This window comes from Ranitomeya variabilis, chromosome 1 (genome assembly GCF_051348905.1).
Source record: "Ranitomeya variabilis isolate aRanVar5 chromosome 1, aRanVar5.hap1, whole genome shotgun sequence".
Lineage (NCBI taxonomy): Eukaryota > Metazoa > Chordata > Amphibia > Anura > Dendrobatidae > Ranitomeya > Ranitomeya variabilis.
Window position 1 is genome coordinate 610,125,629 of NC_135232.1, and position 16,822 is coordinate 610,142,450.

Here is a 16,822-nt window from a genome sequence, read left to right on the forward strand (position 1 = left end):
GATGTTGTACTGAACACATCCAGCAGGTGGTGGTAGAGGTCAATGTGTAATATATTAGTGATGTTGTACTGAACACATCCAGCAGGTGGTGGTAGAGGTCACTGTGTAATATATTAGTGATGTTGTACTGAACACATCCAGCAGGTGGTGGTAGAGGTCACTGTGTAATATATTAGTGATGTAGTACTGAACACATCCAGCAGGTGGTGACAGAGGTCACTGTGTAATATATTAGTGATGTTGTACTGAACACATCCAGCAGGTGGTGATAGAGGTCACTGTGTAATATATTAGTGATGTTGTACTGAACACATCCAGCAGGTGGTGGTAGAGGTCACTGTGTAATATATTAGTGATGTTGTACTGAACACATCCAGCAGGTGGAAGTAGAGGTCACTGTGTAATATATTAGTGATGTTGTACTGAACACATCCAGCAGGGGGTGGTAGAGGTCACTGTGTAATATATTAGTGATGTTGTACTGAACACATCCAGCAGGTGGTGGTAGAGGTCACTGTGTAATATATTAGTGATGTAGTACTGAACACATCCAGCAGGTGGTGACAGAGGTCACTGTGTAATATATTAGTGATGTTGTACTGAACACATCCAGCAGGTGGTGATAGAGGTCACTGTGTAATATATTAGTGATGTTGTACTGAACACATCCAGCAGGTGGTGGTAGAGGTCACTGTGTAATATATTAGTGATGTTGTACTGAACACATCCAGCAGGTGGTGGTAGAGGTCAATGTGTAATATATTAGTGATGTTGTACTGAACACATCCAGCAGGTGGTGGTAGAGGTCAATGTGTAATATATTAGTGATGTAGTACTGAACACATCCAGCAGGTGGTGGTAGAGGTCACTGTGTAATATATTAGTGATGTTGTACTGAACACATCCAGCAGGTGGTGGTAGAGGTCAATGTGTAATATATTAGTGATGTTGTACTGAACACATCCAGCAGGTGGTGGTAGAGGTCACGGTGTAATATATTAGTGATGTTGTACTGAACACATCCAGCAGGTGGTGGTAGAGGTCAATGTGTAATATATTAGTGATGTAGTACTGAACACATCCAGCAGGTGGTAGTAGAGGTCAATGTGTAATATATTAGTGATGTTGTACTGAACACATCCAGCAGGTGGTAGTAGAGGTCACTGTGTAATATATTAGTGATGTTGTACTGAACACATCCAGCAGGTGGTAGTAGAGGTCACTGTGTAATATATTAGTGATGTTGTACTGAACACATCCAGCAGGTGGTGATAGAGGTCTCTGTGTAATATATTAGTGATGTTGTACTGAACATATCCAGCAGGTGGTGGTACAGGTCAATGTGTAATATATTAGTGATGTTGTACTGAACACATCCAGCAGGTGGTGGTAGAGGTCAATGTGTAATATATTAGTGATGTAGTACTGTACACATCCAGCAGGTGGTGGTAGAGGTCAATGTGTAATATATTAGTGATGTTGTACTGAACACATCCAGCAGGTGGTGATAGAGGTCACTGTGTAATATATTAGTGATGTTGTACTGAACACATCCAGCAGGTGGTGGTAGAGGTCACTGTGTAATATATTAGTGATGTTGTACTGAACACATCCAGCAGGTGGTGGTAGAGGTCACTGTGTAATATAATAGTGATGTAGTACTGAACACATCCAGCAGGTGGTGGTAGAGGTCAATGTGTAATATATTAGTGATGTAGTACTGAACACATCCAGCAGGTGGTGATAGAGGTCACTGTGTAATATATTAGTGATGTTGTACTGAACACATCCAGCAGGTGGTGGTAGAGGTCAATGTGTAATATATTAGTGAGGTTGTACTGAACACATCCAACAGGTGGAAGTAGAGGTCACTGTGTAATATATTAGTGATGTTGTACTGAACACATCCAGCAGGTGGTGGTAGAGGTCAATGTGTAATATATTAGTGAGGTTGTACTGAACACATCCAGCAGGTGGAAGTAGAGGTCACTGTGTAATATATTAGTGATGTAGTACTGAACACATCCAGCAGGTGGTGGTAGAGGTCAATGTGTAATATATTAGTGATGTAGTACTGAACACATCCAGCAGGTGGTGGTAGAGGTCACTGTGTAATATATTAGTGATGTTGTACTGAACACATCCAGCAGGTGGTGGTAGAGGTCAATGTGTAATATATTAGTGAGGTTGTAGTGAACACATCCAGCAGGTGGAAGTAGAGGTCACTGTGTAATATATTAGTGATGTAGTACTGAACACATCCAGCAGGTGGTGACAGAGGTCACTGTGTAATATATTAGTGATGTTGTACTGAACACATCCAACAGGTGGTGGTAGAGGTCACTGTGTAATATATTAGTGATGTAGTACTGAACACATCCAGCAGGTGGTGACAGAGGTCACTGTGTAATATATTAGTGATGTTGTACTGAACACATCCAGCAGGTGGAAGTAGAGGTCACTGTGTAATATATTAGTGATGTTGTACTGAACACATCCAGCAGGTGGTGGTAGAGGTCACTGTGTAATATATTAGTGATGTTGTACTGAACACATCCAGCAGGTGGTGGTAGAGGTCACTGTGTAATATATTAGTGATGTTGTACTGAACACATCCAGCAGGTGGTGGTAGAGGTCACTGTGTAATATATTAGTGATGTTGTACTGAACACATCCAGCAGGTGGTGGTAGAGGTCACTGTGTAATATATTAGTGATGTAGTACTGAACACATCCAGCAGGTGGTGGAAGAGGTCAATGTGTAATATATTAGTGATGTAGTACTGAACACATCCAGCAGGTGGTGACAGAGGTCACTGTGTAATATATTAGTGATGTTGTACTGAACACATCCAGCAGGTGGAAGTAGAGGTCACTGTGTAATATATTAGTGATGTTGTACTGAACACATCCAGCAGGTGGTGGTAGAGGTCACTGTGTAATATATTAGTGATGTTGTACTGAACACATCCAGCAGGTGGTGGTAGAGGTCACTGTGTAATATATTAGTGATGTTGTACTGAACACATCCAGCAGGTGGTGGTAGAGGTCACTGTGTAATATATTAGTGATGTTGTACTGAACACATCCAGCAGGTGGTGGTAGAGGTCAATGTGTAATATATTAGTGATGTTGTACTGAACACATCCAGCAGGTGGTGGTAGAGGTCACTGTGTAATATATTAGTGATGTAGTACTGAACACATCCAGCAGGTGGTGGAAGAGGTCAATGTGTAATATATTAGTGATGTTGTACTGAACACATCCAGCAGGTGGTGGTAGAGGTCACTGTGTAATATATTAGTGATGTTGTACTGAACACATCCAGCAGGTGGTGGTAGAGGTCACTGTGTAATATATTAGTGATGTAGTACTGAACACATCCAGCAGGTGGTGGAAGAGGTCAATGTGTAATATATTAGTGATGTAGTACTGAACACATCCAGCAGGTGGTGGTAGAGGTCACTGTGTAATATATTAGTGATGTTGTACTGAACACATCCAGCAGGTGGAAGTAGAGGTCACTGTGTAATATATTAGTGATGTTGTACTGAACACATCCAGCAGGTGGAAGTAGAGGTCACTGTGTAATATATTAGTGATGTAGTACTGAACACATCCAGCAGGTGGTGACAGAGGTCACTGTGTAATATATTAGTGATGTTGTACTGAACACATCCAGCAGCTGGTGGTAGAGGTCACTGTGTAATATATTAGTGATGTAGTACTGAACACATCCAGCAGGTGGTGGTAGAGGTCACTGTGTAATATATTAGTGATGTAGTACTGAACACATCCAGCAGGTGGTCAGCTACATCACTAATAGACTACATAGTGATCTCTACTCCTACGTGTTATGAACCAAGAAACTCACTGTTGGGAAATATTAGTGGTAATATCAGTTGCCAGTGCACAGTAGAGAGAAGAGGCTCAGTGGTAACTGCTCCTGTGGCTGTGGGGCTGAAGACACCGAAGATTCCGCGTGTGGGGGTGTGGATGGTGTAGACTGTGAGCCCTCACGGGCAGGGTCCTCTCTCCTCCTGTACCAGTTGGGACTTGTATTGTTCAAGATTATTGTACCTGTTGTTATTATTTATACCCCTTCTCACATGTAAAGCGCCATGGAATAAATGGCGCTATAATAAATGTGTGTGTGTGTACAGTACATGTGCACATACCCTTAAACCTCTCCAGGAAGGGAAATACAGTTTTCTCAATCCACTCCCTGAGGCGCACTAACCTGACCACCTCATCTTTGAGGGCTTTAAATGTTTGTGAGGCCAAGGGTTTGTCCTTCTTTGAAGCATGCGTGTTTAGGATCCCGGTCTCACACAGCTCCTCTGTCCGCTGAGTCAGGGCTTCGCCGGCATCTCACACTTCTGCAGCAGGGAGATCACTCCGGAGAAGGAACCTGTGGACTCACTGTGGTCCACCTTCCCCAGGATCTTTATAGGGTACCTCTCTCCCCCACTCCGGGCGGCAGATGAACCGTCACAGGGTTAAAGTAGACTCGTTCTTTCTCACCCTTCCTGATCTCTCTATCCTGGACCAGTCACTGCTGCTCCGTGCCCCCCCACCGGCATAGACTGGGGAACAGAAGCTTGGGAAGCCATGCTAGCCTCCCAGGAAGCCTGCCTCTCCCTGGAGAGAAGAGAGGCCGACTACGACCCTCATCCTGGAAGTCCTAGAGCCCCTGAGGCAGTGGTTCCACCTAGCAGGGAGTAATAGATTGCAGTCTCGTGCCCAACAGGACGTGCCCTGGGCACATCTGTTCTGGGAGGCTGTGGGGAACACAGAAACATCTTCTGCCCAGAGGAGGTACAGGAGGCATAGGTCCCTCTTTGCCTTTACCTCCATTCATTGATCACACTGCAGAAACCGCATTGCAAACTGACCCAGTAGTGTTTTCAAAGGAGCAAATAAGGAAACCATATGTTATAAGCGTTCAGTATTTGGTCAGTATTTTACATCAGTATTTGTAAACCAAAACAAGGAGAGGAACAATCAAAGGAAAAGTATAATAGAAACATATGCTCCACTTCTGTATTTATCACCCACTCCCGGGTTTGGCTTTCAAATACTGATGTAAAATACTGACTCAACGTCGAATGTGTGAACGTGGTTTCAAAGGGAATGTCACTAGGTTTTTGCTTTGTAATCTGAAAGCAGCATGATATTGGAACAGAGACCCTAATTCCAGTGATTGGTCACTCATTAGGCTGTGTGTTGTTTCAATCCAAGCAGTGTTTTATAAGCAGGATATTATCACAGCAGCACTAGGTCTGAAAAGCCAGACAGTCCAGCTACTCTGTGTAACCCCGCCCACACCACTGACTGCTGGCTTCCTCTACACTGTCGGCAAGCTGCCACTCAGAGGTATGGGCGGGGTTATACACAGCTCAGCATTTGGGCATTGCTACATCTACAGCAGAGAAAACAGGGAAAGTATTAAAACTGCAGCAAGTACCTCACAAAGTGACTTAGCAGGAATCAGGCTCCCTGCACCTACATCATAGCAAAAACCAGCTAATAGAGTCTCTTTAAAGGGACAGTGGTGTATTGGAAATCATTCAGCTGAGGTGAGGAAAACTAAATCTCCAAGCACTAAAAAATACTCGGAGGTCACCCGAGCGTGCTCAAGTAATCTCGAGTACCGAGTATATTCGCTCATCACTAATAATTACATATTAGATACCCCCACCAAGCTCTGGCCTATGTATGAATCAAGGTCTATACTATCTGTGAGTGCATTGTGTAGAGGCTCGTGTGTCCTACGTGATACAGCTTCAGCCTGACTCCTGCTCGTGATAGACCTCTCCCTGTCACATCTTTACATGAAGAAGGAATGCTGTAGATAAGTCTCCGATGTAACCTGAAAGATAAGAAAAACAAGTTAGATTATACTCACCCAGTGGTGGTCCCGATGCGGTCCGGTCCGATGGGCGTCGCGGTCTGGCGCCTTCCATCTTCATAGGATGATGTCCTCTTTTCTTCCAGTCGCGGCTCCTGTGCAGGTGTACTTTGTCTGCCTGTTGAGGGCAGAGCAAAGTACTGAAGTGCGCTGGGAAAGGTCAGAGGCCCGGCGCGCCTGCTCACTGCAGTACTTTACGCTGCCCTCAACAGGGCAAATCAGTACGCCTGCGCAGGAGCCACAACAGGAAGCAAAGAAGAGGACGTCATCGTATGAAGATGGAAGGCGCCGGACCCGGATCACGACGCCCATCGGACCCTGACCGCCCCTGGGTGAGTATAATATAACTTGTTTTTCTCATCTTTCAGGATACATCGGGGGCTTTTCTATAGCATTACAGAATGCTGTAGATAAGCCCCTGATGGCGGTGGCCTCAGCTTATAGGCCTAAAATGGGGTGACAGATTCCCTTTAAGAGAGAAAGAGCCAAATGATCTCCTAGAATTTATGAGGAGGCTGCAGTTATTTTCTCGATATCAGATGAAACTATTAATATTACCACAGCTTCCACTCTGAAGTCTGGGAGATTTCAGCCAGACTTGTCGTGTTAATGCTGAAATAATTTTCCCATAATTACCCCAATGAAACTTTGCTGTGAGACATTTGATACAAACAGTTTTCCTTTTATATCAGAACCAGCAGTGAATGGTGTCGGTCCGGCCCGAGGTCGTACATGGGAGGAGGAAGGTGGTGTTGAGGCTGGCTGTGCTCCAATAAAAAAAATCTTCTCCCCCTTCTATTAGTAAAGAATAAGTGAGTCCCGAGCCCAGCGTCTCAATCCTTGGGTGAAGAAAAGCAAGTGATAGATGAGCTACCCTGCCAGCGTACATACGATACAACGGATGGGTGCAGAACAGGTGAGGGGCAGGGGTAAGAGGTACAAGCCTAAATACATCTGTGCAAAGTGATCACTGTCATAGGGGAATCGTCAACACAGGTGGCCAGGGAGCCGTTCCACAACAGCCTGTGTATCCTTTCCTCACCCCTGTATTCAAGATCTGTGGTTGCTTTCAGTGAATGTAAATATTCTTCTTCTATTATGGATGCAAAACACACCTGCAAAAAACACAAGATCCAGCATCTCTCTCCTGTCTCCGACCATCTCTGGCACATGAAAAAGCATAACTAAAAAACTTCACAAAACAGTCTACTTCCCCCTCTGATGTTTGTAACTATAGCTCTGATTAATCAAGTCAGTATCCTTGCTCCCTGGCAGAAATTAATACAATTCTATTTAAGTTTTTTAGTCAGTCTCCTTCCCCTTCTGAAAGTTATAAATCAAGTCCCTAGTTAGTTACTTCCTTAATCAGTCTCTTTCCCAAATATACAGATGCTTCTCATAAAATTAGAATATCATCAAAAAGTTAATTTATTTCAGTTCTGCAATAAAAAAGTGAAACTCATATTATATAGAGTCATTAGAGAGTGATCTATTTCAAGTGTGTATTTCTGTTAATGTTGATGATTATGGCTTACAGCCAATGAAAACCCAAAAGTCATTATCTCAGTAAATTAGAATACTTTATAACACCAGCTTGAAAAAATGATTTTAAAATCCGAAATGTTGGTCTACTGAAATAAATGTATGTTCAGTAAATGCACTGAATACTTGGTCGGGCTCCTTTTGCATCAATTAATGCATCAATGCGGCGTGGCATGGAGGCGATCAGCCTGTGGCACTGCTGAGGTGTTATGGAAGCCCAGGTTTCTTTGATAGCAGCCTTCAGCTCATCTGCACTGTTGGGTCTGCTGTCTCATCTTCCTCTTGACAATATCCCATAGATTCTCTATGGGGATAAGGTCAAGCGAGTTTACTGGCCAATCAAGCACAGGGATGCTGTTTTTAAACCAGGTATTGGTACTTTTGGCAGTGTGGACAGCTGCCAAGTCCTGCTGGAGAATGAAATTTCCATCTCCAAAAAGCTGGTCGGCAGAGGGAAGCATGACTTTGGTCTTGATAAAACACAGAGGACCTACACCAGCAGATAACATGGCTCCCCAAACCACCGATTGTGGAAACTTCACACTAGACCTCAAGCAGCTTGGATTGTGGCCTCTCCACTCTTCATCCAAACTCTGGGACCTTGATTTCCAAATGAAATGCAAAATTTACTTTCATCCAAAAACAAAATCTTGGACCACTGAGCAACAGTCCAGTTAATTTTCTCCTTGGCCCAGGTAAGAGGCTTCTGGCGTTGTCTATTGGTCATGAGTGGCTTGACACAAGGAATACGACACTTGTAGCCCATGTCCTGGATATATCAGTGTGTGGTGTGGCCATTTTTGAATGGCCTTTCCTTAACAATCCTTTCAAGGCTGCGGTTATCCCGGTTGCTTGTGCACCTTTTTCTACCACACTTTTTCCTTCCACTCAACGTTCCATTAATATGCTTGGATACAGCACTCTGTGAACAGCCAGCTTCTGTAGAAATGACCTTTTGTGGCTTACCTTTCATGTGGAGTATGCCAATGACTGCCTTCTGGACATCTGTCAAGTAAGGCAGTCTTCCCCATGATTGTGGAGCCTACAGAAACAGACTAAGGGATCTTTGTAAACCCTTAGGAAGCCTTGGCAGGTGTTTTTTGTTAATTTACTGAGATAATGACTTTTGGGTTTTCATTGGTTATAAGCCATAATCATCAACAGTAATATATAACCACTTGAAATAGATCACTGTTTGTAATGACTATTTATTTAATATGAGTTTCACTTTTTGTATTGAAGAACTGAAATAAATTAACTTTTTCATGATATTCAAATTTTGTGAGAAGCACCTGTATCTCTCACTAAGTTCCCTATTCAGTTTTCTACACATGTGCCAGCTGCAAATTTATTCCCTATTAAATTCCTTAGTCTGTCTCCTTTCCTCTCTGGCAGATGTAAATATAATCCCAAGTATGTTCCTTTGCATACTGATATTTGCACCATCAATTGTAATATGGAGTCTTCTCTGCCACACCTCCACTGACAAGAAGAGAAAGCTATTCCAATTGCTGCCAAGCCTTTCAACACTGCTTCCATTCACTGACAGCAAGCCCAAATCTTGACTATGGCCACAGAGATAAGTATAGGTCTAGAAGAGGTAAATGAGCTCGTCTACAACTGCCTCTGAGCAAACTCGGACATGGATGACTTCACTTCTGAGAAACAGTCAGTCGCGCTTGGCGGTATTCTGGGCCAGGAGAAGATTGCCACAACCCGTGGTTTCGGTCACGCCCTCGCTCTGGCCGAGAAACAGACGGCCACGACCCATAGTTTGGGTGAAGAGTATGAGGTCAGGACCTGTGGTTTGAGTGAAGAGCAGGCGGTACACACACCCGAAATCTGGGTGCAGAGCAGGCGGTACACACACCCGAACTCTGGGTGAAGAGCAGGCGCTACACACACCCGAACTCTGGGTGAAGAGCAGGCGGTCACATGCCTACGCTCTGGTCAAGGAGCAGACAGCCACTACCTTAGGTTTGGGAGATGAGCAGGCAGTCACGCGTCTGAGCTCTGGGCGAGGAGCAGACTGCAACGACAAATTTTTGAGGTGAAGAGTAAGCAGTCACAAGTCCACGCTCTGGGCGAGGAGCAAACAGCCACGACTCTTGGTTTGGGTGAGGAGCAGGCGGTCCCACATCCACGCTCAGGGTGAGGAACAGATGGCCACAATCTGTGGTTTGAGTGAAGAGCAGGTGGTCACACGCCCGCTCTCTGGGTGAGGAGCAGATGGCAACGACCCACTTTTTGGGTGACGAGCAAGCGGTCACAAGTCCACGCTCTGGGCGAGGAGCAGACAGCTTTCTGGGTGAAGAGCAGGCGTTCACACGCCCGTGCTCTGTAAAACTGATGTTGCAGCTTTTCCCTTTTCTATTTTATTGCTTGGAATAAGAAGTGATTTCCCCATGACACGACCTTCCCCTACCCCTACTTTTTCAGGTTGTGCTGGGGTCTTCAGTCTGTGTAGGGCCAATCATTGGCAGAAAACCCTGACTAGTAGTGATGGAGGAGGCGTGCCACTCCATCCTGAAAGAAAGTAATTCCCCATGGTTTTGGCTGGAAGAGCATCAGTCTTATATGTCTCCTAATAAATAAAGTTCTCTCCATGTTCCGGTACACGGGAAGACACTTTAGTTGGAGGCGGGAGCCCCGTGGTTCAACTGTATTAATGTGTTTGTTGTGTAGTTCTGGAAGAGCGGCTGCAAGAACATCCCGATTGTCCCAAAGACACAGACGAAGACGAAGATCCACAGGAAGAGACGATCGATCACCATGGCCACGTACTTCCAGTCCTCGCTTACCTGCAACGGGAATAAAAATGATGTCAGGAGCAGAGCTGACTACCTCTCATACACAATATACAGACTGGTTGTCAACAGTAATTCATGGGTAACACTTACACTCTGGTCGTCGTCTTCACTCTTCATGTGATCGGCGATGAAGCGCACTCCATCCACCGCCTCTTCCAGACCGCACAGACACTGCCGCACTTTACCCTGTCTGTCCCGGAAGCCGTTCACACCCTCGGGTAACTCTGGGAGCTGCCCGCCGCCACCACCATATTTCTTCACCGAGGCTTGGTTAACATAACAAGTGCAGGATTTGGCACTGTCTCGAAGGAATAAGCTTCCTGTAGACCTCTCCTGGTTCTGCCTCTGCTGGCGCAGGCGCTGCCGGGCGCAGTTTTGCCTCGGCTGCTTCATGAAGAGCAGGGTGGGCAGCTTGTCTAAGAAGACCACCTTCACCCAGGGCGGCATGGTGTGAGTGGTGGGCGAGCGGTGGTGCACATTGAGGACACAGACGCTGGTGACGATTGAGAACGTGACGAGAACCATGGTGAACATTAGGTACTTGCCCACAAGCGGGACGTCAAGGGATGTGGGGGGCACAATCTTGGAGATGAGCAGTAAGAAGACAGTGAGCGCCAGCAGCACAGAGATGCACAGCGTCATCTTCTCGCCACAGTCCGAGGGCAAGTAGAAGACCAGGATAGCAAGTGAGGTGATGAGGATGCAGGGGATGATTAGGTTGATGGTATAGAACAGAGGCTTGCGGCGGATGATGAAGTCATAGGTGATGTCCACGTAGGTGGAGTCCTCGGGGTTCTCATTCCTGCGACCCGGCAGCGCAATGATGTCCCACTCTCCGCTGGGGGTGAAGTCGTCCAGGCTGGCCACATCACTCTTCAGCACCAGGTCCAGCTCAGTGCGGTCATAAGTCCATGAGCGGAACTTCATGGTGCAGTTCTGCTGGTCAAACGGGAAGTGCTTCACCTCGATCTTACAGGCACTCTTATAAATGGCAGGTGGCAGCCAGAAGATGCTGCCGTCGTGCGAGACCACCGCGTTAGAGTAGAAGGAGACCTCATACATCCCATCAGCACTAGAAGAGAACGACACAGTCAGTACAGACAGGAGGTCCACACACCACCAGTGACACATGAAAGCCTGACCCAGGGCTGTCTGGTCTGAATTAATTTAGGAGCCTGGTATGGAGGGGGGTAGAGGTCTCAATTCATTAAGGGGCATGATTTGGCAGGGTCTCAAAATTCATTTAGGTGCCTGGTCTGGAGGTGGGGGGGGGGGCCGTCTCAATTCATTTAAAGGCCTTGTCCGGGGGGAGGGGGGTCTCAATTCATTTAGGGCAGGCCTGTACCCTCCTTCCTAACTTCAGATGTATTCGCATCTTTTGGATGCAATTACATTTTTACACTGCAACAGGAGCAACGCAGCGCTCGTGTCAGCTCTGGCCTGAATGTGCATGGGCGTGATGAGGTCAGCGCACTGCTGCTGGGCTGCAGAGGTGGCAAGGTCGGGCAAGGAACTCCAGAAGGAGCCGAAAGATGAAATGTGTTTATTTTTTGGGATTTCCTAGCAACCAGGCAACCCCCACATGTACTTAGCCTGGCTAATAGCTGTAAATCATTCAGCTGCCGTGATGAAAACTTAATCTCCGAACATTAACAAATACTGGAACACTAACAAATACTCGGGAGGTCACTCGAGAGTGCTCGGGAAAACCCGAGCAATGAGTATATTCGCTCATCACTAGATGTAACCTGATCTTGGTGGATTTGATACCGAACCATATCCTGCCTTTGCCACAGTGTACCCACTGCAGGGGCGCCTGCAGTGTGTGGATAATGCACGCTGTACCAGCGACACTCACTTGTTGTACAGGACAACGTCCGGCAGCCAGATGTGCTTGGATGGGAGACGCACTTTCTTCATGTTCTCGAACTCAGAAGGCTCCCAGGTCAGTCTGTAATCCTCCCACTCCTAGCAAAGGATTAAGAACACAATCTCCAGGGTATAACGCTCTAAATAGAGACACTGGTTATATTGTAATATCATCGCCACCTACCTGAGTCAGCCAGACATTCGTCGTCATTATCTGCTCCCGCTCATGCTGCAAAGACAAGAAGATCGGTGACATAACTGAGAATGCCTCCTATCCATCACTAGAGATCAGCGGTGACATCACTGAGAATGCCTCCTATCCATCACTAGAGATCAGCAGTGACATCACTGAGAATGCCTCCTATCCATCACTAGAGATCAGCAGTGACATCACTGAGAATGCCTCCTATCCATCACTAGAGATCAGCGGTGACATCACTGAGAATGCCCCCTATCCATCACTAGAGATCAGGGGTGACATCACTGAGAATGCCTCCTATCCATCACTAGAGATCAGCGGTGACATCACTGAGAATGCCTCCTATCCATCACTAGAGATCAGCGGTGACATCACTGAGAATGCCTCCTATCCATCACTAGAGATCAGGGGTGACATCACTGAGAATGCCTCCTATCCATCACTAGAGATCAGCGGTGACATCACTGAGAATGCCTCCTATCCATCACTAGAGATCAGGGTGACATCACTGAGAATGCCTCCTATCCATCACTAGAGATCAGCGGTGACATCACTGAGAATGCCTCCTATCTATCACTAGAGATCAGAGGTGACATCACTGAGAATGCCTCCTATCCATCACTAGAGATCAGAGGTGACATCACTGAGAATGCCGCCTATCCATCACTAGAGATCAGGGGTGACATCACTGAGAATGCCTCCTATCCATCACTAGAGATCAGCGGTGACATCACTGAGAATGCCTCCTATCCATCACTAGAGATTAGCGGTGACATCACTGAGAATGCCTCCTATCCATCACTAGAGATCAGCAGTGACATCACTGAGAATGCCTCCTATCCATCACTAGAGATCAGAGGTGACATCACTGAGAATGCCTCCTATCCATCACTAGAGATCAGCAGTGACATCACTGAGAATGCCCCCTATCCATCACTAGAGATCAGCGGTGACATCACTGAGAATGCCGCCTATCCATCACTAAAGATCAGAGGTGACATCACTGAGAATGCCTCCTATCCATCACTAGAGATCAGCAGTGACATCACTGAGAATGCCTCCTATCCATCACTAGAGATCAGTGGTGACATCACTGAGAATGCCGCCTATCCATCACTAAAGATCAGAGGTGACATCACTGAGAATGCCTCCTATCCATCACTAGAGATCAGAGGTGACATCACTGAGAATGCCGCCTATCCATCATAAGAGATCGGCAGTGACATCACTCACCACGCTGATCAGTTGGGCCAGGGATACCATCAGCTGGATGGTGACCTGTTCGGATCCGTTGGTCGCGGGTCGGATCAGCTTGTTGTATCGGGATGGGTCCAGCAGGAATTCCACGAGCCGTTCCTCGGTGTCCGTGCCCGTACTTCCTGTAATACATGTGACATCATGAGGTGTCGCCCCCTAATGGTCACCACACAGCATCATTTCACTGCTCAAGTAGATCATGCACCATGGTCACTGGACCCTGAGCCCCACAGCTTCACACATTCGGGGAGAGTAATGCGAATAGTAGTGTCTCAGCCCCGGGGACTGTCACATGATGGGGATAGTAGTTCTGGGTCACACCCAGATATCAGCATATCCACAGTATCAACTATATAATTGTTGGGTCACTTCCGTCTGTCTGTCAAGGATATTCATTGGTCGCGGCCTCTGCCTGTCATGGATATCCAAGTCGCTGATTGGTCGCGGCAAAACGGCCACCACCAATCAGCGACGGGCACAGTCCGTCGGCACAATAGCAGCTCCTTACTCCCCGCAGTCAGTGCCCGCTCCATACTCCCCTCCACTCAGCGCTCACACAGGGTCAATGGCAGCGGTAACGGCCCGCGTTATGCCGCGGTGTAACGCACTCCGTTACCGCTGCTATTAACCCTGTGTGACCAACTTTTTACTATTGATGCTGCCTATGCAGCATCAATAGTAAAAAGATCTAATGTTAAAAATAATAATAAAAAAAAAAAAATCGTTATATACTCACCTTCCGTTGGCCCCTCGGATCCAGAATCGGCCTTTCCTGCTCCTCGCGACGCCCCGGTGACCGCTCCATGCATTGCAGTCTCGCGAGATGATGACGTAGCAGTCTTGCGAGACCGCAATGCACTCTTGGGACCGGAGCGCGCGAGGAGCGTCGGTAACCGCTTCGCTTGGATCCGGGGGCCAACGGAAGGTGAGTATATAACTATTTTTTATTTTAATTCTTTTTTTTAACAGGGATATGATGCCCACATTGCTATATACTGCGCGGGCTGTGCTATATACTGCGCGGGCCGTGCTATATACTATGTGGGCCGTGCAATATACTGCGTGGGCCGTGCAATACACTACGTGGCCTGTGTTATACACTACGTGGCCTGTGTTATATACTGCTTGCGTGGGTTGTTATATACTACACGAGCTGTGTTATATGCTATGTGGGCTGTTATAAACTACGTGGCTGTGTTATATGCTATGTGGGCTGTTATATACTACGTGCCTGTGCTATATACTCCGTGGGCTGTGCTATATACTCCGTGGGCTGTGCTATATACTCCGTGGGCTGTGCTATATACTCCGTGGGCTGTGCTATATACTCCGTGGGCTGTGCTATATACTCCGTGGGCTGTGCTATATACTCCGTGGGCTGTGCTATATACTCCGTGGGCTGTGCTATATACTCCGTGGGCTGTGCTATATACTCCGTGGGCTGTGCTATATACTCCGTGGGCTGTGCTATATACTCCGTGGGCTGTGCTATATACTCCGTGGGCTGTGCTATATACTCCGTGGGCTGTGCTATATACTCCGTGGGCTGTTATATACTACATGGCCGGCCGTGAACAATCAGCGACTTGGCGCGGGATTTGAACCACGCTTCGCTAATTGGTCGCGGCCGGACGAATCCTGTGTATTCAATGTATTATTCTAAAATCTTCATAAATAAACTACATAAATATTCTAGAAAACCCGATGCGTTAGAATCAGGCTACCATCTAGTCACACACAATAGGAATAGATACACAGCTTGGCGGACACATAGACACAGCCAGCAAGCATACTCAGTTGACACACAGCCAGCGGACGCACGCATGCATACACACACAGTGGACACACGCACAGCCAGCGGATGCAGGCACAAATACATACATAGCCAGAGGTACTGACACACGCACAGCCTGCGGAGGTGCGGTGGACGCATGCATGCACGCCGCGGCCACATGCACGTCGCAGACACATACAGCCAGTGGATGCACGTGCGGATACACACAGCCAGCGGACGCACACACAGTCGACACACACGCACAGCCTGTGGGGACACACATGCACGCCGCAGACACAGCCAGCGGATATATACACGGCCAGCAGACACAGGCATGTAGCGGACGCACAATCGCACGCCGCAGACGCACGTACGCATACACACAGCAGACACAACCAGCCAGAAGACGCACGCAGCCAGTGGACACACACGTAGCACATGCCATATTACAGTTCGGCTCTCACCCCACTACATCAGCATTACACACGTTAGACAGGAGCAGCCATTCTGCAGCGCCCCCTCCCCGCCTCTTATCCGTGGTGCCCGGGGTCCCCGGCTATAGTCTCGGGCCCCGGTACTCACTGGTGACCAGGCCGAGCAGGCTGAGGTGCAGGACGAGGAGGAGAGCCGTCATCCTGCCGCCGCCTCACAGCCACATGTGTCCGGGGCGCCGTGCTCTTCACACCGGGTTATTCCGCAGCCTGTCCGGGGCTCATCCTGCCGCGTCCTGGATCCCGGTACTGAGAACCCAGAGCTCCTGCGCAGACTCCGGGGGGCGGAGGAAGAGGCGGAGGCCACGGTGCGGGAGAAGCCAGAACAGCGTGGATACGGGAGCAGCACCGTCACCTGCACACACGGAGGAGGGGCCTCACGTCACCTGTACACACGGAGGAGGGGCCTCACGTCACCTGCACACACGGAGGAGGGGGCCTCACGTCACCTGCACACACGGAGGAGGGGCCTCACGTCACCTGTACACACGGAGGAGGGGCCTCACGTCACCTGCACACACGGAGGAGGGGCCTCACGTCACCTGTACACACGGAGGAGGGGCCTCACGTCACCTGTACACACGGAGGAGGGGCCTCACGTCACCTGTACACACGGAGGAGGGGCCTCACGTCACCTGTACACACGGAGGAGGGGCCTCACGTCACCTGTACACACGGAGTAGGTGCCTCACGTCACCTGCACACACGGAGGAGGGGCCTTACGTCACCTGTACACACGGAGGAGGGGCCTCACGTCACCTGTACACACGGAGGAGGGGCCTCACGTCACCTGTACACACGGAGGAGGGGCCTCACGTCACCTGTACACACGGAGGAGGGGCCTCACGTCACCTGTACACACGGAGTAGGTGCCTCACGTCACCTGCACACACGGAGGAGGGGCCTTACGTCACCTGCACACACGGAGGAGGGGGCCTCACGTCACCTGTACACACGGAGGAGGGGCCTC

General features: G+C 48.1%; 1 protein-coding gene across 1 annotated transcript; it reads right to left on the reverse strand.

The window, feature by feature from the left end:
* Positions 1 to 7,160: 7,160 nt before the first annotated feature.
* CHRNB2 (cholinergic receptor nicotinic beta 2 subunit) lies at positions 7,161 to 16,259 on the reverse strand. The gene is made up of 6 exons (XM_077260585.1): positions 15,944 to 16,259; positions 13,564 to 13,709; positions 12,316 to 12,360; positions 12,121 to 12,230; positions 10,353 to 11,334; positions 7,161 to 10,253 (listed from the first exon to the last, which is right to left on the reverse strand). Exons 1-6 carry the CDS (start codon positions 15,993 to 15,995, stop codon positions 10,083 to 10,085), a joined length of 1,506 nt encoding a protein of 501 aa, XP_077116700.1. The 5' UTR covers positions 15,996 to 16,259; the 3' UTR covers positions 7,161 to 10,082.
* Positions 16,260 to 16,822: the final 563 nt, after the last annotated feature.

Excerpts from the sequence above, each read along its gene's own strand:
- CHRNB2 (XM_077260585.1), bottom strand. The coding sequence starts at position 15,995 with ATGACGGCTCTCCTCCTCGTCCTGCACCTCAGCCTGCTCGGCCTGGTC. Across the intron at positions 13,710-15,943 it reads CCTGCTCGGCCTGGTCACCA|GAAGTACGGGCACGGACACC; the intron begins GTGAGTACCGGG and ends CATGTATTACAG. Across the intron at positions 11,335-12,120 it reads GACGTTGTCCTGTACAACAA|TGCTGATGGGATGTATGAGG; the intron begins GTGAGTGTCGCT and ends GTTCTCTTCTAG.